At 37.2% G+C, this 25,503-nt stretch overlaps 1 protein-coding gene across 2 annotated transcripts in view; it reads left to right on the top strand.

Moving 5' to 3' along the window:
• Positions 1 to 1,328: 1,328 nt before the first annotated feature.
• The window catches only part of tert.L (telomerase reverse transcriptase L homeolog), a 35,632-nt gene continuing 11,457 nt past the window's right edge, over positions 1,329 to 25,503 (top strand). The window contains exons 1-11 of one of the 2 annotated variants that reach the window (XM_041565229.1): positions 1,329 to 1,880; positions 4,522 to 6,031; positions 7,501 to 7,696; positions 9,056 to 9,242; positions 11,427 to 11,609; positions 12,499 to 12,660; positions 12,906 to 13,001; positions 16,227 to 16,312; positions 17,827 to 17,940; positions 21,682 to 21,753; positions 22,560 to 22,745. In XM_041565229.1, coding sequence (XP_041421163.1) covers positions 1,653 to 1,880; positions 4,522 to 6,031; positions 7,501 to 7,696; positions 9,056 to 9,242; positions 11,427 to 11,609; positions 12,499 to 12,660; positions 12,906 to 13,001; positions 16,227 to 16,312; positions 17,827 to 17,940; positions 21,682 to 21,753; positions 22,560 to 22,745 — 3,020 coding nt within the window. In that variant the 5' untranslated portion in view covers positions 1,329 to 1,652. 2 annotated transcript variants of the gene reach the window in all.

The raw sequence follows: 25,503 nt of genomic DNA, 5'->3' as shown, positions 1-25,503 counted from the left end.
TAAGACCTCCCCTATTCATATTCCAGTCTATTATTCAAATCAGTGCATGGTTGCTAGGGTAATTTGGACCATAGCAAGCGCATTGCTGAAATTGCAAACTGTAGAGCTGCTAAAAAACGCAAAAAAAAAACACTAAAAAAACTAGTGGACTGCTAGGAAATTTCCAGGCTGTAGAATATATTGTTATTGGCCAGACCCCCCTCTACACCGGTAGTAAATTGGTTGGGACAAGAAGTTAAAAGGGAACTATCGCGAAAATGACAATTTAATATAAGCTTCCTCATACTGAAATAAGAAAGCTTCTATTTTTTTTCAATTATAATTCTTATTGAAATTTATGCCAGGAACATTAGACATTGTTGGTCTCGCAGGACCTAAATAGTATATCACTACAGCAATGACGTCTTATATTTGATAAGAAACTATCTAAATACAATCCATTAAAAATTCTGTACTGTTTCTTAAATAATCAAGTTTACATTCACTATCCCTCTCTCAGTATCTGTTTCTCTTCATTCTGTCTTCATGCAGGAGTTGGGTGTCAGATATTCACTGACAGGCCCGGATTTGTGGACAGGCCACCTAGGCCCGGGCCTAGGGCGGCAGGATTCTAGGAGGGCAGCATGCTGCCTAACCACACCCACATTGGTTCAAAAGCATGAGCTGGAGATACAATCTTTTTTTAATTTCCCGTGCGCCAATCCCCATTGCTCCAGTCCAGATGATGAAAATTTGCAGGAATAAACGGGAGGTGAAAGGGGCGACCACTATGTAAATCTGGCCCTGTTCATTGACAGCTAGATTCAATATATCTCATAGGACGGTGCTCCCTTTCCTACAGTACCGTAACTAGAGGGGGGCGGGCCCTGGTGCGTGACGAGCAGCCAGGCCCCGCCCCTCCGTACGGCCCGCATATCAATGGCAAACGGGCTGCCAGGGGGCCCTGAGGGGGTGCAGGCCCTGGTGATTTTAATACAGTGAGCTCTAATTAGGGTCGCCACCTTTTGCGGAAAAAAATACCGGCCTTCCTATATATTTATGGTTTTTCCCTATTAATAACATTGGGATCAACCATCGTTTTTTCCGGCCATGCCGGTGAAATACCGGCCTGGTGGCAACCCTAGCTCTAATACATCTTCTAGGCAAAAGGAGCCCCCCCGATAAGATATATTGGATCACCTGACACCCAACTCCTGAATGAAGAGAGAATGAGAACAGATGCTGAGAGAGGGATAGTGAAGATAAACTTCATTATTTCAGAAATGGTACCGAATTTTTCATTGATTGTATTTAGAAAGTTTCTTATTGCAGTAAGCTGAAGCTAATGTAAAATTTTCATTTTTGCGATTAGTTCCCCTTTAAGTAATCACGTGGTGCTGGAAATTGATTGATCTTTCGGTATGTGCAGGGTAGGAAGTGTATGCGCTTATAGGCTCTCTGTAAACAGTAAGGTCGTTTTACTTGTCTGCGTTCCATGCATAGACGGAAAATAGGCAAAACTGCTTAAAAAAAATAAAAAAGTAGTGGGTGGGTTAAGCTGCTTGGCTGCGAATACTACGCAAATAAATCCGGCATCTTGGAAGAGATGACGTATCAGCGTACAACTAACTAGCGGACTTTGCCATTGTGCTCACTATGCCCCGGTACTGACCATGCCTTTGCGTACAGGAGGAGCCACATTACTGAGCATTTTGCAGAGACTTTATGGCCAGGTGCTTGGGATTGTGGAATATACTGACACATTGCAGGTTCCCGGCGGCATCAAGGTGCCCGTGCTGCTAGAGGGAGACTCTGAGAAGTTCAGGTCATTTGTTGCGGAACTAGTGGTATGCATTCCAAGAGGAACAAAGCCGCTCCCGTCCCCGGTCTCCTTTCTTCAGGTAAATACGGTACAGCTGTATTAGCAGAGCAATGGGCGCAATATATTATGAAATTTGCAGTACCAAACTAGCCAGTAGAGTTGTGTATATTGCAAAAGCGCACTTCGAGTGATCTTCCATCTTTGGAATGTTATAACAACACGTAATTCAAATTCATACTGTTGCGTGTTGCCATTTTATTGCACGTGCTTTGGCTAACTGCCCCCTTCAGGGCACTTTGTGTCTTGCAGCGCTTGTATTGTGTAAGCCAAGGGGAAGTTCAAAAAAACACAACAAAAATGTGTCAGAAGAATGCAAAGTCAGAAAGCAAATTCTAATCATAATTACCACACAAAAAAACGTTGTCTTTTTTTCAGTCACAGGATACTGCAAGCTTTGGTTGGCCACATCAATATCTGCATAGTATTGGTGCACTCCTAATTAGAAGTACATACCTCCCAACTGTCCCTTTTTCGGAGGGACAGTCCCTCTTTTGACAGCTCAACCCGCAATCCCTCATTTGTACTGGATTTGTCCCTCTTTTCTCTACGCTGAACAGCCAGAAAAAGAAACAAAGTTTCTCACTTAATTGGCTTTTAGCAGAGAGCCCAGAACAGCTAACAGGTGCAAATAAGATACTTTGTAACAATTTTGAGACACAAAAACACAGTTTAGATAAGGAGAAATATTTTCAAACTTTCATAAACTGCCAAATTTTGTAAAACAAACATGGTAATTAGGGGGTGTGGCCACAGAAAGGGGTGTGGTCAAAAAATTGCTGCGCTATATGCGGAAAAACATTTTTTGTCCCTCTTTACTTGCAAAATGTTGGGAGGTATGGAAGTAGGGCTGCTGGGAGACTTTTTATTGGGCAGGCCACAATTTAAGTCTACACACACACACACACACACACACTGATATATAACTCACTGTTATTGATGTTAAGATGACTAAGGGGTCTGTTTACTAAAGCGCGGTAAATATATTCGCACAAAATATAGACACATTTATTGCCGAATATATTTTCGCCAGTTTACTAACCTGCAGTAAATATAAATTTGCGCAGTGGCGGAAGTACCGGGGAAGCAGGGGATGCGGGCCGTACGGAGGGGGGCGGGGGGCGGCTGCGCGTCACGCACCAGGGTCCGTCCCCCCTCTAGTTACGTTACTGAATTTCCGAATTTTCTTGCGCAAGAATAAGTGTTTGCCAGTTATCGCATTCGCTGAAAATAACACTACGTACTCATTAACGCCTGGTTTACTAAACAGTGAAATGTGGAAAAGACAACATTTACGCAAGAATATTCACAAAATTTTACCGCCACCTATGGCGCTGACAGGAGAGAGATCTGTAGCTATTGCTGACAGGATGTTTTGGCTTCTGCTTCTATCTGCAGCAATTTCAGCTCAGAGTTGTATTATTGGCAGCGGGCATCACAGTCCAAGGATTTGTCAGCCTCTAAGCTTTTTTGGTTTCATTGTGATTGGTTACATTATTATTACTAGAGAATGACTGATATGATTTCTTGTTCATATGAATTCTATTGGCAGAAGGGTTTATATGATGCATAGATGTTTCATTGGTGTTACTCTGGTAATGTTGTTGGATTGTATTATCATCAGTCAGTAAAGTTTATGAGTTTTAAAGATGCATTTCTGGCCATAAATGTCACAGTAAAAATTGCCATAATAACCGCCATAAAACAAGACTATTTATATAGCATAAATATCTGAAAAAACCTAATGTGTCGCCAGAAAATGTGTATCTCGCTAAAATTACAGTTTACTTAAGCTGGTTCGTTAACGTAGTTACTGCAAGTGATCGCAATGACTTCTGAGCGCATCGCTGAGAATATTCTGGTGGAAAAATATTCTCAGCGATGACATGCGGAAACTTAAAGTCAAATTTACCGCACTTTAGTAAACAGACCCCTTTGGCAGTGTCCTTTAGTTGTAGATTTTTCCATGCAAGTTTGTGCTGCACTCCCTTCCTCAGATACATACTGTACATGGTGAAGTCAACTAAACCTGAAGTGACTGGTTTGAATGCAGCTTCTGACTTGCAGAAATTACCAGGCACAAATTTATTGCGGATGCCCCCAGGCTATTATACACATGCACCCACCTCCGGCCACTCCTTATTAGTTTCTGTAATGACCAGGGACTTAGGGGCCTATTTATTATGCTGTGTGTGTGATATTTTACACCATGCGAACGCGAGATTTTCCGCACTTATTTTACACTGCTTCAGACCTTTGTAAGTAAGTTCAAGCTGAAGTTGCTTAAAGAAAAAGCATGTAAAAAAATTGCTGTTTTACATGCTGATGTGTGCTGAATTATTCTGCTGTTGGTATACACATATCTGCTTGGTGTGTGAGAGTAGCACGGATAGATCGATTCCTTCTTCTTCTTTTTTCAAACTAAATAGCCGACTTCTTTGTTAAAGTTCGGCTTTTCGCGCTACTGCGCACCAGTGCAAAGAAAGAAGAAGGAATTGATTGCTCAGTGGTGCCCGGTAGAAGAACCCCCGGATTGGTACAGTTTTCTGCTCATAGGAGCACCGGCCTGGGGTAAATTCAAAACACCCCCAAGTAAATTCAACCTTTCCTTCTCCTTTAATCCCTAGATATTAATCTTTTTGTTTTTTTCTTCTTTCAATTAGCTATCAACTCAGAGGGAAGTAGTGGCACGAGTGATTCAACGGATTTGTGAAAAGAAGAGAAAAAATGTTCTAGCTTTTGGTTATGGCTTAGTTGATGAAAAAAACTCACTGAATATTCGATTGACTCCAAATATTTGCAATTATTTTCCTAATCCCACAACAACAACAATCAGCACAAGTATTCTTTGGGAAACTCTTCTTACTAGAGTAGGTGATGATGTTATGATGTATTGGCTGGAACAATGCTCGATTTTTGTATTTGTGCCTCCTAGGTGCTGCTATCAAATCACTGGACAGCCAATCTACACTTTACCCAGTGATGATGTGTTTCTTTTTCAGAGTCAGTCATTTACACAAAGCAATGTTTTGTTGCGGTACATTAAAAGAAATGTTTTTCACTTGCGGAAAAAATATCTGAAGCCAAAACACTCAATGACTTCTCGAATGCTAACATGGCGGAGAAACAAATCCCCATCAGGGTTGCTTATTCGTAGCAAAACATCTATGGCGGTCACCACAGAAATTCATTCTAAAAGGAAACTATGTTCTAAAGATATTTGTGTCATTCCAGATAAGAAACGTAGAGACAACTTGGACAAAGATGATACTGTGGACCACTTTGACTTGCCTATGTGTAGAAGTGTCTCTTACTTGTCAAATATGTATCCTAAAACGAATGTGCAAGTAACAGGATTGATTACTTCAGGATATAAAAAAACAAAAACATTTCAATGTCAAAAACCTGTTTCCTGTGAACAAAAGAAAACAACTGCTTTCTACTCCGTTGCTGGTGATTGTAATCTATCTCTTAAAGATAATGTCAATAAATTAATTACCAATGCTTCTGTCCCCACAGCACAAAGCAGACTTTCATTTTCAAACATTTTTATTGACTTTGGAAGAACATTGTATTTAAGTATAAGTTATAAGAAGGGCTTCTCTGAAAGTTTCATACTGAACAGTTTAGATAGTACCCCTTCTGGGAGCCAAAAATTAGTGGAAACCATATTTCTGAGCAACTTTCTAGCTGAGCAAAATTTTGACCAGCCAAAACGGGATGAAAACTGTAGATATAAACTTCCCAAACGTTATTGGAAAATGAAACCACATTTTCAAGAATTAATACAAAACCATAAGAAATTCCCTTATCTGGTATATTTAAATAAACACTGCCCTGTTAGGTCTTCAATGGCTTGTTCCGAAAAAAGGTCGTTGCAGAAAAACAGGATTGAAAATGATGGAAAACAGCTAAAACATTTTACAACCAAAGCAAACTTGTTATCCCTTCTTAAGCAACACAGCAGCATTTGGCAAGTGTACATGTTTGTTAGAGAATGCTTAAATAATGTAGTGCCTGATATTATGTGGGGCTCCAGTCACAACAAGTGCCGTTTCTTCAGAAATGTGAAATCATTTCTCTTTTTTTCTGGAAAATTTGGCAAGATCTCTTTATCAGAGCTTATGTGGAGTATGAGAGTAGAAGACTGCTCCTGGATTCGTCTCCAAAAAAGTAAGTGACCCTTAAAGAAGTATTCAAAATCAGCTTTCACCACATGTCTTTCACCACAGATTCAATTCGCATGTATCAGATTTCATTATTGTTCATATTTGAAGATCTGTCAATACCTGTTTAGTGCAGTATTAAAGCTATGTGTATATATTTCACAGATCTTTCAACATTGCACTAAGCCGATGTTGACCCGTTCCATCATTTTAAAAACATTTAGTTTTAGTATTAATTGTTGTTCTACATTGTAAGATGGCATACAATATTTAAATGGTTTTGATTTTTTAAAGATGTTTTTTCCTTTAAAGGGGTGGTTCACCTTTCACTTAACTTTTAGTATTTTATAGAATGGTCAATTCTAAGAACCTTTTTTCAACTGGCCTTTATTTCTTTTATTTCACATTCATTCTCTTATTCAAATCAATGCATGGCTACTAGCGTCATTTTAACCCTGGCACCCATATTGCTGAAATTGCAAACTGGAGAGCTGCTGGATAAATAGCTCAAAAAACATAAATAATAAAAAATGAAAACCCAATTTCAATATCAATTCAATATCACTCTCTTCATCATACAGGTCTGGGAGCTGTGACCCAGAATGTTTGGGACCTGGGGTTTTCTGGATAATATATCTTTCTGTAATTTGGATTGTCATACCTTTACGTTCATGTAAACATTAAATAAACCCAATGGACTGGTTTTGCTTACCGTAAGGACTAATTATACCTTAGTTTGGATCAAGTACAAAGTACTGTTTTATTATTACAGAGGAAAAGATAATACTATTTTAAAATGTGGAATACTGGGATAAAATGGAGTCTATGCGAGATGGGCATTCCGTTATTTGGAGCTTTCTGGATAACGGATCCCATACCTGTACTAGAAGTTTACTCAAAGGTGAACAACCCCTTTTAAGGTTACTGCTTGGTACTGCCCTTCTCCGGTCCCTGTACACCTGATTTCTACCCGAAAAGGAGATATTGTTTGTGTGTGTATTCAAAAACTTTCTACAAAAAGCTAATTTATGTAGTTCAGCAGGTGGGATTTCTGAATTGTTGATTAAATCAGATCAGTTTCTTTGGCCAGGGAGATGCCACTTGCTCCCATTCATTTTGAAACGCTGGAGAATTTGTTCCTGTGCAGAAACCCATGGCAATAAATCAGATGTTTGCTTTCATTGTTTTGCCTGCAGCTGGCTGAAAAAAAAAATAATCATTGATTGGTTGCTATGGGATACTTCCCAATTTGCCCATTGTTTATAAATGAGTCCCACAGTCTTAAAAATGCTATTCTGTATAACCAATATTCCTGCTGCCAGTTAGCTCAGAGAGTAAATTGTTAGCTTGAGTAGTTTACAAATAATACATGAAATGTATCCATAATTAAGATTATTATATAATATGTATTTGTGAATCAAAATACAATTTCCAATTATTGCACAAACTATTAACTATGTTTTATGCATGCTGCAGGTGATCATTTTGTTCCAGCTTCAGAACACTTGCTACGAGAGAAAATCCTTGCCAAATTTGTCTTTTGGCTGATGGACACCTATGTCATACAGTTGCTGAAATCATTTTTTTATGTCACTGAAACAATGTTTCAGAAGCATAGACTTTTGTTCTACAGAAAATCTGTTTGGAAGAAACTTCAAAATATAGGTCTAAGGTAAATCATTTATACAGAATGATTAATAGGTGTTGCATTTTAAGTAATATAATGTAAAATCTTGCTTAAGGAACATAAGCAAATATATTTAATAAGTAATATCAAAACATTCCTGTTTTTAAGTAATTAAAACATAATGTACTATTTTTCTCTCTACTGGTAAACTGGTGTGTTTACAGCAGAAACACTACTATAGTTTACATTAACCAGCTGCTGTGTAGCCATGTGGGCAGCCATTCAAGGTTCCATAGCAGATAACAGATACAATCTGTAGAATCGCATTGTATTATATTACAGAGTGTATCTGCTAAGTAACCTGCACCTTTTTTCCTTTTACAACTTGAATGGCTGCTCTCATGGCTACACAGCAACCTATTTATATAAACTATATTAGTCTTTTTAAAGCAAACTCATAACTGTTACCAATGCAGGGCAACAGGACACTGTATTCTAATTACTTTCAAATTATTTTATTTTTTTGGTGTTACTGTTCCTTTGCCTCAGAGAAATAGGTAAGGGATCTTTCCACAATTTATTTGTTTATCTTAAAAGGGATGTAAATTTTTTTTAAAAAAATGTTGCCTAACATTAGAAACTTTAATTCTCAGCAATTTGGGACTAAAAACTTTGCAGCTAAATGCTGCATGTGTGTACCTATCTTCACAACTCACAACTTTGTATTCATTCTATGGGATCAGGAACCTTGGCTCTCCAGCTGTTAAGGAACTACAAGTCCCACAATGCAATGAAGGAGCCTTTTGAAGGAGTCTAAAGGCAAATGCATTGTGGGACTTGTAGTTCCTTAACAGCTGGAGAGCCAAGGTTCCTGATCCCGAAAAGTACATGGCTTCTTTTGTGGCAGATGCAGTGTTATAGGTACCTGAGTTCACAGCTGTTGCATCTGCAATTTTAAAAACTTTACAGTATACATTGATTAAAGTGGTGGTTCACATTTAAGCTAAGGCTTAGTATATTATAGAATGGACAATTCTTAGCAACTTTAATTAGTGATATTTATTTATCTAAATTAATTAGTCTTCATTATTTATTTTTATATAGTTGTTGAATTATTTGCCTCCTTCTGATTCTTTCCAGCTTTCAAATGGGAGTCATTAACCACATATGAAAACAAATGCTCTGTGAGGCTACAAATGTATTGCCACTTTTTATTACTCCTCTTTCAGGCCCTCTCTTATTCATATTCCAGTCTCTTTTTTAGTGCATGGTTTCTAGGGTAATTTTGGTCTATAGGAACCAGATTGCTGAAATTGCAAACTGAAAAAGTGCTGAATAAAAAGCCAATTAACTCTCGTGTAAGATCCAAGAATGTGTACAGATTTTGTTTGTTTTTCTCTTAAGAAAACATCTGGAGAAGGTGAAACTGCGTTCACTGTCCTCTGATGAACTAGAAAATATGCAACAATGGAAAAATGTTCCACTGGTTTCCAGGCTCAGATTCATACCAAAAACAAATGGACTACGTCCTATATCAAAGATATCCAGTACTTTGAGTAGCCAACAAAGCAAAGAAAACCAAGAAAAGAAGGTATCTTCTGTGTTTATGTGTTTTGTTACACTTTATTTTGGTTCTCTTCTTCAAACCACTTCTCTTTCAATATAATTTATGATCATAAACTATATTGACTATATTTGGTTCTGGATATTCAGGTCTCTTGTGCTTCCACTGGTTAGTTAGTTTGTTTTTCTTTTGTCAAAGCCTATACAAACCCATGCCATTTCTCCCCAAAACCTGTCCTGTTCTAGCTTTGTAAAGCAAATGATCATAAATTATATCGAAAGAAAATTGCACCTAAGGCTATGGGCACACAGGCTGAAGCCTCAAGCTGTTTTCAGGCTGCGTATTTTGCAGGCTGAGAGAAGCAGATCAGCTCCCTGTCTCTGCTCCACACAGCAGAGCTGAAACTGAGTTCAGACCGGAGATTCCTCCTTTCACATATTTGGGCTGACCTCAGCTTCAGCTCCACTGTGTGTGTGTACATGTACGCATGCTGATCGGATTCAAATCAATGGAGCAGGGAGCTTATCTACTTCTCTCAGCCTGCAAAAATACGCAGGCTGAGAACAGCTTGAGGCTTCAGCCTGTGTGCCCATAGCCTTAGGTGCAAGAAAAGCAGCTGAGAACAGCTCGAGCCTTCAGCCTGTTTGCACATAGCTTATTAAGCCAAAATAGATGTAACTGGGGCAACAGCACAATGTGTACTTCTGACAGAGAGTAAGTGTTTTAGTGCATGATTCAGTAAAGGATGCAGTTCTGCTTTCAAAGGCATCCAATCAAAATTTTCCGACCTGCCTAATCGGCGAGCCGACTGACATTCAAGTCTTCTGCCGATATTGGTCGTCTCTCGACATACACGCATTGATTATCCTATGAAACTTTGTGTCGCACGATACAGTACGATAATATCTGTGCGTCTATGACCACTTTTAGTCTCCCATACAAAGTTAGCTACCTTGGTAGCCTGTGTTAGTCAAGGGTGACTTTAAATAACTTCCTTTCCTTGGGGTGAGTCGACTGATCAAACTGGTTTCTCATGGTTAGAGCAACAATTAAATATCTTAGAGTGTATATGATTTTATTGTTTATTGGTTTTTTGAAAATGGGTCCTCCTCAGTTTTAGGTCCTCAGCAACTTCCTGCAAATAAAGTTACTATATTATCAGATTTTTTTTTTCATTGGTTTCATTGGACACTGTCCCAATGGGTTTTAGAATTACAACTAGAATATTTATTGATGTATACTGATGAGTTTCAGATAATCTGTTTGTTTCTCGTGCTAAAAGTCTTTTTTTTTATTACTGTTGTTTTTAAGGGAGAATTGTTATGGTCAAAATTCACTTTCTGTAGCCCCATCCAATTTATTTCAATTGGAAACACATACGGTAGAAACTGGCAAGGAACCTGTACCCAAGTCTATATGTAAAGATGTGTTAAAAGCCAATACCTTTAAGTTGGATAATGTCATGAAAAGTCACTAGGGCTCATTAAGGGGCAGATTAATAAAGGTTCAAATTGTGTTTTCCATGAAAAATTTAAGTTTTGAAATTTTGGAGTCAAAATATTTTTTGGGTTAAAATTAAAAAAATCAAATTTTTTAAAATCTGTTATACCCCAACCCTGGAAATACCTTCATGATGTTCGAGTTTTTTTCGGAGGGTGATCGAGTTTTCGGGTTGTTAATTAGCTGATTCCAGGTTTCTATTCTAGTTTTTTTCTTAAATTAGAAACCATTCGAGTTGTGAGTTCATTTGAGTTATAAATTTTTTTAAAATTTGACCTTTGATAAATAACGCCCTAAAACTTGCAAGTTCAAAGTGCAAAAATATAAATCAAAGCATACACATTTAAAAGTTGATCATGAAAGTACTTGCATAGATACTTGCCCTCTGTATTTGACCCTTGTGTTTGAAACTCCATTCAGTTGTTAATGCAGTGAAAAGTACAGGGGAAACAAACACAAGGGAACCTTTGCATGTTGTGCCCACACACACACATCTTAATATGCATGTACTAAAGGACACCAAAACACCAGAGCATGTCTTGATTCTGCAAGTTTTTTTCTATAACTAGCATATTGCATTTGTAAATAACCCCTGTAGTGTATCCCTTATCAAAACTGCTGTTTTCATATGTTGGTACTTTGTTAGTACCATAGTATGTTGATCAAATAATCCCTTTGATGTGTTTGAATTTTCTTTATATTATTTGGCAGATTCACCATTTCAGCTCTCAGATTCGAAACCTTTTCAGTGTTCTTAACTATGAGTGGAATAGAAATTGCAGCCTTATTGGTTCTTCTGTTTTTGGCATGGATGATATATACAAGAAGTGGAAAAAATTTGTGCTTGATTTTGAAAAACCCCAAGTTGAAAAACTACAATTTTACTTTGTCAAGGTAAGTAAAATCATGTTAAATTAGCTCTCCCTTCAGAATTCCTGAAAAGTTAATTCTTACTAATAATTTTTATTCTATTGCAAAATCAAATTTGAATAGATAGAGAGAGGAACTTTAGAAATCTTTCTGTAAAATCTAGTTCTAAACTTTCAGCTTATGAGTGGCTGGACTGTCATCTCTTGTGTGATTTAGAAATCATCTGCATTTCCCAGTGCATGTTTGAGCTGATACTGTTTGTGCAGACATTTTTGAAGCAGAGAAGGGACAATGCTGTTTTTTTTTCTAGTTCAAGTTGTGTTCCATTTGTGTTAATTCACTCATAGGGCTTCCAGAGTTGCATAACTTCAAATTTATTTATCAAGTCAATTATTTCTGTTTTAGAAGTGGGATGTGTGTATGTGGAGTTGTATCCAGGCCCTTGTACTAAATACCTGCACACTTCAATTTATATTTGTCACTTGGTGATGCCAGAGAGTGATGGGTATATGAATATATTTCACTGTTGCCAATCTCTCCCTGTCTACACTAACATTCTATTTTTAACCTTAGTGTGCTTAAGATGCACAGTAATGTTATACATGGCATTGAATACAGTTTGGGATGGGCCCAATTAATTATCTTGAGTGAAGAATTGTTGAGTGTGTATAGCACTGGTAATATTTTATAGAAGATGTATCCTTCACCAGTATTCCTCACTTATTCAACAGTATCAGAGCGGGACAGCACCGCCAAACCTTTAACACAAATTTGGTTGTTTGAGGAACAATACAACTACATAAAGAGTTAATCAAACAGTATCGGGCACTGCTGTACAGAAACAGTAACCACAAATGTAATATGATTTTTCCTGATTTGCAGTTTAATCTCTGTGTTGGAATTTTCTCTTTAGACAGATGTTAAGGGGGCATATGATACCATTCCACATTCAAAGCTTGATGAAGTGATCTCAAAAGTAATAAATCCAAATGCAAATGAGGTGTATTGCATACGACGTTATGCCACAGTTTCAGTGGATCCAACTGGACGCATTATAAAATCTTTCAAAAGACATGTAAGATCTAAAACATATATATAAAGTATTAGCTTTACAATAGATTTAAAACAGAATTTTTCTTTAACATTTAGGGTGTTTGAGTAATGTAGTTATTAACGATGGGCCTGTTTTGCCCGTCTATGGGTGAACATTTTTTTGACGCGTGACAAAATGCGCAACTAATTTTTTCACCCATTCGTGAAACTTCGCTCATCACTAGTAGGTATGTGACTAAGTGGTGTTTATTATTTTTTTTATTACAGGTATCTGAATTAGCAGATGTTCTTCCAAATATGAAACAGTTTGTTTCAAATCAACAGGAAAAGAACTTGTTACGAAACACAATTCTAGTGGAACAGGTAATGTTTTAAGTATAAATATTCTTTTTTTTGACTCAACGTGTGCTTATGTTGATTTAAGGTTATACCTTTAATATTAGACTAATATTTTATAAACCACTTACTGTGTTAAATAGGCATTGATGTGCTTAGACTGGAACTATAGCCCATAACTTAGTTAACCATTTGGTGTCAGCACACGTCATGCACATTTGATTGCAGGCAATTTTATGCATTTTGCAGTCTTTTAATTACATTTCATTGTAGGAAAGTCTCCATAAGGTAAATAAAAATACAGTATTGCTTTTTCCAGCACAAATTGAGTGTTTCTATTTTTTTCTGGAGATATAAACTGCATTTTGTGTGGATTATCCCGATTAAAATAATATAAAAATTTTGATAGTTTGTTTTTTTTTCATAGAAAAGTAAAAAAGACAAAGTTTTGTTTCCAATATTACATTTTATATTCTTACCTACACCCAGAAAATAATGTTTTGTAGAATTTAACACCAAATCAAAATGGATAAGCACATTTGTCCAAATGCTTCAATATGAGGTGTATTGCATACGACGTTATGCCACAGTTTCAGTGGATCCAACTGGACGCATTATAAAATCTTTCAAAAGACATGCAAGATCTAAAACATATATATACAGTATTAGCTTTACAATAACATATATATAAAGTATTAGCTTTACAATAGATTTAAAACAGAATTTTTCTGTTTTTCTGTTTGCACCAGCAATGGAGCCTCCCGCCTTACTACTGAAAAACACACCTGAGATCAAAGTGCTTAAGTGGGGTGGAGTTACAGAGACAGTAGAAATGTACGCAGATGACACTCTCCTATTCTCAGAAAATCCATATGGGGCAATAAACATGGTACTAGAAACGATAAATTGTCATACTATGTACTGAGGCCTACATATTAACTGGGCAATATCCCAGATCTTCTCAATTGACTCCTTCACACTGGACAAACAAGCCTACCAAGCTCCATGACAATGGCCAGACTCCTTCAAATACTTGGGAGTACATGTCCACAGGGAAATGAACAAATTCCTTAAATTAAACATATATATCCATTACTCTCCCTCTTAGAAACTAAAGCCAAGGCTTGAACCTCCCTCCCATTAACCCTAATGGGTAGGATAAATCTTTTAAAAATTATACTACTCCTCAAATTTACTTACCTCTTTCTACAAGCCCCTATCCTTATACCCTGCAAATATTTTGGTAAACTAAAATCTATGCTCACTACATTATACTGGGCTTCAGCATCTCCCTGCACTTCTCTTACAACCCTACAATATCCTGCAGATAAGGGAGGGCTTGCAGCTACTAATATGTTTCATTACTACGAAACTGGTAACAGCTTGCTGGTGGGCTACCCCATCACCCCTAAATGCTGCCACTGCAATAGAAACACGAAAAGTAGGCTCATACGAAGCACTAACAAACCAACTATACCGAGGAACCAAAGGGGAACAGAGCATATCGCCATTAACCAAGGCAACGGTACAAGTGGAGAGCAGCACTAACACAATTTCCCAAAAATAACTAACATGCCTCTGCGTATACTTCACAATGGTGTCACCCACAGCTACCCCATTTACTATCCATCCCCGACCCTAATATATGGCCACAATATCATATGAAATACCTGGGACACGTTACTGATAATGGAGCATTATTGTCCTTTGACGACCTCAAAGCCAAATACGATGTTCAAATGTTCTTCCGATATATCCAGATCTGACATGCTTTAAAGGCCCAATTTGGAAATAGAACTATTGATACGACCCCTAGAAGCCTGGAAGACATGATATTCACTCCAGACTTATCAAAACCAGTATCTCAATTCTATGCCCCATTGAACATCCCAGGGAACTCTGTACTACAAAAACTATACAGAAATGGGCCCTAGATATACCACTTCTTAATTCAGAAATATTGACTGATATTCTTGAAACTCACAGCATGATTGCTAATCAGCTCCAAGGACAAAATGATACAATTCAGATATCTACACAGATCGTACCTGACTCTGCACAGATTACACCTGATAAATTCAAATATACCTGATGTATGTCCCAAATGTAAACGTTCACCAGCGGACTACATTCACATGATCTGGAAATGTCGAGATATCCAGAATTTCTGTCACCGAGTAACAACTAAAATAAGTCACCTACTAGCTCTAATAATCCCAATAGATCCCTCCATACTTTTACTGAACCAAGTGGAAGAAACATCTCTAAACCCAACAGAGCACTCTTATGCTATCTATTTATACAGGCAAAGAGACTCATTGCACTTAATTGGAAGTCCAACCAACCTCCCAAAAAGAAACAATGGATAGAAATGGTTAATGCATCTGTTCCCTTTCACCAACTAACTTAGCTATGTAGAGGATGCACAAAATATGGTCTCCATGGATCTCCGAACACTTACCAGCACTACTACTTTCTTCTGAACCACAGAGAACGAATAGTCCACCACCTCCCCCCATAATTTTGCTTGAAGAACGACAGTTACCAGTTTATTGTTAGAAGTTTATTGTTAGAAGATAACTTTTCATAAATGGTTACTTACCTTTATTCCAGGTAATAAGATTAACATCTATTTAATATGCAAGATCTATGTTTATAAGGATAATGCTAATATAATCACATCTTGCGTTTGGTTTAACATGACATGCTGAATAACCTTCGAAATGTTAGTTACTCTTTGTAACCTAACTGTGATTTAAATCTATAATTTTGTTTGTTTGAAAAAAAATGAAAACCAATACAAAAAATGTATTAAAAAAAATGGAAATAAAGTTACATTGTTTATAGCAGTTATCCACAAGCAACATGTTATCACCAACCCCAGTGGCCTCAAAGCAGGTGCTTATTTTTCAAGTCCTGGCTTGAAGCCAAGTTTTGGTTGCATAAAAACCAGGTGTACTTCTAAATAGAGCCTTCTGTAGGCTACCAGTTCACATAGGGGCTACCAAAATAGCTAATCACATCCCTTATTTGGCATCCCCAGGGACTTTTTTCATGTTTGTGATGCTCCCTGACTTTTTTTACATTTAATTGTGGCTCACTGGAAAAAATGTTGGGGACCCCATGTTTATAGCATTATAACATTTTGAATAGCATATAGAGCAACTTATTACTTATCAAAAAAAAATTAGTTCTACAAAGCAATACTATCTCTGCACAATTCCATTATATAATTTCTTCCATTGTTAACAGAACCTTTTATTGAATGAGAGCTCTGTCAAACTTCTTGCTGTTTTTCAACAAATAATCAGATCCCATATCTTGAGAATAAAAGATCGGTAAGTATGACCCCCCCAAGAAAACAGATGTGTGTGTAAATATGTTTTTATATATTTTGTTATTGGAAATCTGTTTATTGGTACCTTGTACTTGTATAGGTTCGATACAGGCTGGTTTTGGGCAGTAGTAACTAGGGATGCACCAAATCCAGTATTCGGTTCGGGATTCAGCATTTTTCAGCAGGATTCGGATTCGGCCGAATCCTTCTACCCGGCTGAACCGAATCCGAACCCTAATTTGCATATGAGGTAAATCACGTGACTTTTTGTCAGAAAACAAGGAAGTAAAAAATGTTTTCCCCTTCCCAACCCTAATTTGCATATGCAGGGTTCGGATTCGGTTCGGTATTCGGCCGAATCTTTCACGAAGGGTTCGGCCGAATCCAAAATAGTGGATTCGGTGCATCCCTAGTAGTAACTCCCTGCAATTCCCTTTATATACGTTACCAGAGCATGTGTTACATGGACTTTTCCCTCTCAGATGGGTCGTCACTGTACTGTTGGAGGAAGGGTTAACCACATTGATTTCTCACACAGAACTTGATCTCCCAGATAACTTAGGTGCCAGTGGTTCTTAAAAACAAATCAAACTCTTTTTTTTTTTTTTTTTAATGGAACAAATTTACAATCTCTTTGGCTGGTGCTGATCTGATGGTACAAACATCAATCACTTTACATTTATTTCAAACATTTGTATCCCACTTACCAGCTCCAACAAAGAAAAACAAATGGCAATGGAAACTTTTTCAATTGAACTTTTAGCCAACCTAGATGCTGTAATTAATTAAGCCATTATAGGGGTGTTTCTAGAAGTCACAGAAAGTATTCCAGTACTCAGAAGTAGTAATGGCTGAATCTGCCCCGCTTTGCTTCGTTGAAATTTGTCAATACATTGAAATCTATGGGTGACAATTTTTTGACGCTCAACAATTTTTTTTCACCCATTGCAATCTATGGGCACCATTTTCACGGCGAAACTTGGTCAACAATTTCGCCCATCACTACTCAGAAGAAAATTTGCATACACATTTTAAACGCACATTTATGTCACTATTGCTTCTAAGCTGTAACCTTTACACTCTAATGGGAAATGTAACAATAGTCACAAAGAGAAAATCAATTCACAAAAATAAGAATAAAAATTTGCATTCCACAATATAATAATCTTTATTAGACTGTTATTACATTGCAAATTTCAATTGTGTGTTGTGCACTTTTAAGAAATGCTTGAAGGTGTTGTAATCTTTTGGGGGAAAAAGCATAAAACGATACAGTATATTTGCTTTTAAGTTAATTAAAGTTTATTCCCTCTAGCACAGCCACAATATACAAGAAGGCAAATTTCAAGTGCTATTTGTAGGGGTATGTTGCATGGTGGTTTATGTCCCTATAAAAGATTTTATTGAGCGCCAACTAGTGTATAAAAACTGAAAACATTTAATCCAGTTCTGGATTACCATGTATATTTCGTTCGCTGCGTTAAAATAAATTATACATTTTCAATGTATCTTCAGATATTACATGCAGTGCTGTGGAATACCACAGGGGTCAATGTTATCTACAATCCTGTGCAGTTTGTGCTATGGAGACATGGAAAATGCAATGCTTGGTGGAATACAAAAAAATGGGTAGGTTGCTTTAGCTTTTCCACATTTTTAATATAAATGATACAGTTTCTGATTAAAAAGTTATGAAAGAATCTGAAAAATACTTGCCATGTCACTTGTGTAATTTAAGACTTGATAAAGGGCCCTGTGAGGCCCGAAAGGTGCCTTTGTATACTTTGTTTGAGCCAATAAAATAGCAAAACTAAAAAGTTGATTCATTCGGTCAGTGTGCAACGGTAATTTGGACTCTGATTTCCCTGACCTGTGGCCGGTTGGGTAATACACTGTTTGGCAAAGGAATACAGGGGTTGATCACTTCATTATTGAGTGACTTATGTTATTTGAGTGACAGAACTTGTTCCTTGATGACTTCACATAATGTACAGACACAAGTCACTGAATTCAAAGTATGCGTGGGAGTGTTAAGAATGAAAAAAAGGCAGAAAGCATAATGATGTTTTGTACTTAAGGAGGAATGTAATTAAAACTCACAAGCATTATTTAAAATGGCTTTTTGTGAATGTTTAGCACTGCTCGCAATTTAAAATCATTTGTTAACACCTGATCTGGAATTTCATTAAATATTTTGTCTCAAAAATCACTTTGTGCTTGGGAAATTTAATTAAATACACTGCGAATGTTCTCAAAAGCCATTTGGTGACAAACTTTGTGATGAAGTGGTTGAGGTCTATAATCGGTCAAAAAGGAAGCAAACATGGTTACTAACGTTCACAATCGTCTTTATTTTTATGTGCTAACTAAACATATTACATTGCCCCCTTATTGTCCTAGGTATTAAAATCAATGGGATCAGAGCTGTGCACTGAAAACTTTTGAATCAGTTAGTAATGTTGAAGCATTAAAGGGGCAGTATACCTCCTCTTTCAATATTTGTTCAGCAAATAAGGCTTGTGTCTGAATGTACTTGTTTTTTTTTTCTATTTAATTAAAAAATATCAGATTTTTGCAAATATTTTGCACTGCACAAGGCCAATTCTGAAACTGTATGTAAAGTCACTTTCTTCTTCCTGCACAATCAAAACACAACACCAGTTCACTAAAAGCTCTTTATATAAACAAACACCTTCATCTCTCCAGATACGGCCTGTTAGGCTTTAAGGTAAGGATGAGTTAATTATACAGTGACTTCTCAGTAGACCTGTGGTGTGTATGATTTTGTTTATAGGAACTGAAAATAATTTGCCCTGTTTAGTGCAATTAGTAGCTACTTATCTAATATATAGCATGTCAGCTCAAACAAATGTAATGTAGGAGCTGCCCAAATTTACAATGCAACATCTATAAATAAGCCCTAAAATTATTTACTATGTTTTTGAACAGGTACACATTTTACAATTCTACCTAAGAAAACACACAAGTTATAAAAATTTTTTTATAAAAAGTTGCATTGTTGTTACAATGTTGTTTTTATATATATATATATATATATATATATATATATATATATATATATATATATATATATATATATATATATATATATATATATATATATATATATATTTTTTTTTATATATATCTCAATTATCTTCAGACCAGCACTCCCTTTAAAAACTTTTATTGTAGCGTAGTATCAAATACCCGACGTTTCGGTCCACATTTGGACCTTTTTCAAGGATGATACAAAACTTTAAAAATTTACATTAAATAACAAAGTGCTTCAACATAGACCAATGAGTGCCATCATTCAATTAACAACTCAGTGTTAAACATGTGTTACAATCAAGTGCCTCTCACATGTAGCGAATGTGTATATATATATTAAAACCAACAATTACGTGTCCATCATGTATATATCAACAGTGCATCAATATACATCCATGTATTTCCATGAGAAATATAAATACTTGAATAAATATTAAATATATTTAAAATACAACCGTGTCCGTGTGATAATTTTAAAAAATCAACTTGTAATACTTAAAAACATCCCCAAGATGTCACCAGTGTGTGTCAAAAAGGTTCACGTTACAGTGTCCATAAAATCCAAGTGTTACAAATCCTAAAAGGAAACAAAAAACGAGACAATAACTATTAAAAATCTTAATTAATACACTGTAACAACTACTGAGGTACAACGAAACAAATTTTCTGCTTAACCTTAATCTTTTTCCAGGAGACATTCAATTTAAAAAGCAACTTAAATTAACTTGTCCATTCATACCATAAGGCATCATGCAATTCAGCTCGTAAATCCAGAACACCTCCCTCTTCAATAACATTTTTTCTATATCACCTCCCCTCGGGTGAGCTCTCACACGCTCGATAGGCATGCATCTGAAAGAGGAGGCATTTGACACTGTAGATCACCCTCTCCTCCTCCAGTCCCTCCATTCGCTTGGCCTTCGTGACACAGCTCTGTCCTGGTTCTCTTCTTACATCACCAATTGTTCCTTCAGTGTCTCCTACAATAGAGTATCATCTTCTCCCCTTTCTGTTGGAGTTCCTCAAGGCTCTGTCCTGGGATCATTACTATTCTCCCTCTATACTTCCTCCCTCAGCAAATTAATCAACTCGTATGGTTTCCACTACCACCTCTATGCTGACGATACTCAGATCTATCTCTCATCTCCTGATCTCAACCCAGAACTCCTAACTCGCGTCTCCTCATGCCTGTCCGCTATCTCTACTTGGATGTCACAACGCTATCTTAAATTAAACCTCTCTAAAACTGAAATGGTTCTCTTTCCTCCAACTAACACCAGTAACATCCCGGAAGTATCCATCATAGTTAACAATTCCACTATCACCCACTCTACCCAGGCCCGGTGCCTTGGGGTTATCCTAGATTCTGCCCTGTCATTCACTCCTCATATGCAGTCACTTATTAAATCATGTCACTTCCACCTAAGGAACATATCCAAAATATGATCATTTATCACCCAAGATGCTGCCAAAATTCTTATTCACTCTCTCATCGTATTGCGTCTACTACTGTAGCTCTCTTTTAATTGGCCTTCCCCTTCAGAGACTGTCACCTCTCCAGTCCATAATGAACACTGCTGCGACGCTCGTATACCTCAGCAACCGCTCCGCCTCTGCCTTGCCATTCTGTCAATCCCTGCACTGGCTTCTGTTACCTTTCAGAATCAAATTCAAATTAATGACACTGACTTTCAAAGCCCCTGCCCCACCCTACATCTCTGAACTCATCTCTATATACTCACCCAATCTCTTACTACGCTCCTCTACTGACCTGCTACTCAACTCTTCTCTCATTACCTCCTCACATTCCCACATTCAAGACTTTGCAAGGGCTGCACCCCTCCTCTGGATCTCTCTCCCACGGTCTGTCCAACTTTCTCCCAACCTTTCTGCTTTCTGCCTACCCTCACTCTGCTTAACTACCAAACGCAACACCACCTACAGTACCACATTTCTCACCCACTTAATTCGATCTTCCCCACTCCCACACCTTGTGTATTACTCCATTCCCTTTAGACTGTATGCCTATGCATAGGGCCTTCCTCAACTTTTTGTACCTGTATTGATTGTGATGTATTTAACTCCATATCTTCTATGTATATAATTCATGTGATTTAGTTGTATAATCACATTTACTTGACAGTGCTACGCAATATGTTGGCGCTATATAAATACATGTTATTAATAATAATAATAATAATAATAATAAAAATATATTTGTGTATATATATATATATATATATATATATATATATATATATATATATATATATATATATTATATAATTTTTTTTAACACATGTTTATTCTTTGTAGGGTACTAATGCGATTGATTGATGATTTTTTGTTGGTAACGCCTCATCTTGACCAGGCAAAAACATTTTTGAGGTATGTAAAATGTGAGTAAAAGGGAATCAGGACTGTACTGATATGTGTGGAGGAGAAATCTGTAGATTAGAAGTCTTCTAACCGTAACAGTCTTCTAACCGTACTCACTCTCTTGGACTTACAATTGTATTTCCATGTTCTTTAAAAGATACCAAGGTCATGTGAATGTTTCAAGAGCAGACCCATAACCCATAAAAACACAAAACAGATTGGTCATACACAATTGATAGAACTTCAGTATTATTGGAAACCATGTGGCAGTTTCTGACCCAGATTGCTTAGATACTATTTGAACTGGCAGTGGTATGTACGCTCCAGTGAATTAAAAAACCTGTGCCTACTGCTGCTGCAAAAGCACCTGTTAACTCATGCCCTGCCCGCAACCTCACCCCGCAGTCCTAACAATGCCACATTTTATGTATACTTTTGCCCATGTATTATAATTTCTATGTCATTTTAACTTCTATGTATTTTTTATAGCTTCTATAGAAGGAATCCAGTCTGGAAATGAATTGTTGTGTGGAGTATTCTCCTCCTTGATTTCTCATTTAGCCTAATATAATTATATATGTTAAAAAATGTAATGTACAGTTACAGATTTTTCATACCTTTTGGATACACTTACTCCCCCAAAAACCATCTCCAGCACCACCCTTTAAGCTTTTCAAGAACCTTCAAGGTACACTATAGGTGTAATTTACAAATTTGTCTGAACGTGCTCCCTAATTTGGGCACAATAGGGGATATATGAAATGATTACCTTATCTTTATCTGATATACTAAATTATTTGTGTGTTTAACCTCAGGACTCTGGCTGAAGGAATTCCCCAATATGGGTGCTCTATCAGTCCTCAAAAAACAGTGGTAAACTTTCCTGTTGATGACATCCCAGAATGCTCTGAGGTGGAACAATTACCCAGTCACTGCTTGTTCCGATGGTGTGGTCTTTTGCTGGACACCCAAACTTTGGACGTTTACTATGATTATTCAAGGTTGGGATAATACATTATTGTTTCACTTTAGAATTTAGAATTTAGAAATTTTAATACAAATTAAAAATCTAATTTAACTGATGGATTCCTAAGGTTCAAAAAGAGGTTGTAGTACCTGTCATCAGAAATAGATATGCGTTCTCCAAGCTATTTCAAATGAAGGGTCTGTCATATAAAATGTATAGATTTTATACTGATGTTTGTTGCAGTATCACTTTTTTTTTAAGAATAATGTTTTTATTAGTTTTCCAATTGAATACAAGTTATTCACATCGACACATTTCAAACAGAAATCAGGTTAATCAGTATTACTTGTCATGATAAAACATGTTAAAAGAAAAAGAAACGTGTAAAACAAGGGAAGAGACTAAAGTGAATATGTAAATAGCTTGACCTGAAGTATATGCATAATAAATATCTTTAGGTCTCGTGTCTCAGGTCTCCTGCGTTCTAAAATTCAGACCCTTCTTACTGTGGTGTGGAGACCATCGTTGCGGCCGATGGATCTGAATTTACAGAGACATTTAAGGGTTGAATGAAGAAAGAGAAAAAGGAGGAGACATTAGAGAAGGTCAGAGTAGGTAGGGGGGTAAAAAGGGAATAAACTTGGGACGGGGGGGGGATATAGGGTATGATAGTCCCGCTTGGGGGTTCCTTTAGGAGATAGTGAGCTTCTGGTCAATTGAGACTCTTATAGTTTATGTATCTAGACCGATTTCAAATCTTAACAATTGATGAGAGACTTCTTGTATCTGTGTGTGTGTTGCTTTAAGGAACAAGAGGGCAATATTGAAAGCTGTAGGGTTAAGGGTCTTACCAAATTCTTACCAGGGCTGGAGAGGCTGACTGGACCCGGCATCATCTTTGGCGAGCAGTGGAGAAACATGTTAAAAGTCATATAATAGCGAGCAATTTAGGCCAATCTCACAGGATACACAACTGCCCATAAAAGTCTGTGTTTAGGAATTGTACCCAGTAGTACCATTTTTTTATTAAATTCTGAGAGTCTGTTGTTGACTCATTTCTCAGCTCCTGAAACTTATGGATCTCCGTTATCTTAAAGGAGAAGGAAAGTCTTCTTCCACTTGGGGGTGCCAAATGTTAGGCCCCGCAAGTGATTGTATATACTTACCTGAAACCCCCAGCCAGTGCTCCTATCAGCAGAAAACTGCACCGGCTCGGGGGTTCTTCCAGCGAGCACCACAGAGTTATCTTCTTCCGGCTTGTCGATTATGTTTATGTCTTTTTTTCATTTGTCTTTAAGAGACGATAGAGGACTAGGTATGAGGTCTATATTATGTTTGTAGAGTTGGGAAATTGCTCTCTTAGGGGGATCTTTCTGGGCCCATATATATTCTATATTCGTGAGGCTGGGTCTGTCCTTATGTGGTGAGAATGATTCACGTATGAAGTGGCGGATTTGCAGATATTTAAATCTATCTAGATCTGAGGGAGTATTATCACCTACCAACTCTTCAATGTACTTCCTTCTGCCCTGATTATCGCAGTAATTGGCTCCAGCGTGAAGGAGTATCTCTCAGCCTTTATAATTTTCCAGGTCGAGACCCGGGGTAAATTTATTTGCCTATTACTGGAAGGAGAGGGGTGGAAGAGTTAATCCATTCTCCTATTTTGGAAAGGGTATCCCATACATCTACCGTGTATTTTAGTTTGGCATCTGATCTATCTCTGTGGGTCCTTTCGGTTGGAGAGAGCCAAGGAGCAGCCCATAGAGGAGAAATAATCCAGACATTAATGGCATCAAAACCGGCCAAAAAGAATATAAAATAGCCGCATACGCTGATGACCTGCTTTTTTTTCCTCAGAAACCCCAGGATCTCGCTCCCAAATATACTAAAAGAACTCGACATTTTTAATTCAGTAAGCAATTTCAAAATTAATCTAACTAAATCAGTAGCCCAAAATATATCTTATTTCTGATTCTGCTTAGGAAACTTTCAATAGCTAGGGCAAGGTTGATGTTTTTTAGGGTACTCCATAAAAAGGTCCAGTCCATCCTTTCAAATGCCTTCTCCACATCAGTGAATAAGAGCATGACAGGGATGGACCGGCTGTTGCAGTGATGTATAATACTGTTTAGTATTATACATCACTGTAACTAGCATTACGTTCTCTTTTTTTTTTCCTTGCGCCTATCTGAATTCATTCCCCACTAATGACGTAATTTGTGTGCTAGCCAAATCGTCCAGGGGTCAATCTTATCTGTCTTGAAAGTAATTCTGTAGTTTTTGAATTTTATTTGTTTTAGTGGTTTCATCACGAAGGGGGGAATTATTCAACTTCTATATGGAGATTCCATGAGAAGGGACTTTGTGTATGAGGGTGCATGTAATGGGTGGGTGGTCTGACCATGTAATTGTGTCAGTTGTGGCGTCTTTGAGAAGATTAATGTCAGCATATTGAATAAAAATTTAATCCAGTCTGCTATATGTGTTATGCGGATAGGAGTAAAAAGTGTAATTGCATAGAGATGGTTTTGTAAGATGCAAGGTAATTACCAGTGTGTGGGCTCTGAGCTGGTAGTTAAAGGCTTCTTTTTATCTATGTGGTATACTTGATCGTCCGCTTGACGAGAAAAGAGTAGGGCAATAAAGATGAGAGTATTCAAAACATAAATATACAATGCAGTTGCACAAAATAGATGGGGTAAATTTGACCAAACATCTGATGTGAGTTTTCCCCATATCACATCTGAGGTCTATGGTTGGGGGAACATGAATGGGGTGCACAAAAAGCT

This window comes from Xenopus laevis, chromosome 6L, assembly GCF_017654675.1.
Source record: "Xenopus laevis strain J_2021 chromosome 6L, Xenopus_laevis_v10.1, whole genome shotgun sequence".
NCBI lineage: Eukaryota > Metazoa > Chordata > Amphibia > Anura > Pipidae > Xenopus > Xenopus laevis.
The sequence above is the reverse complement of the archived record's forward strand: the minus strand, read 5'-3'. Positions and strand labels throughout refer to the sequence as shown.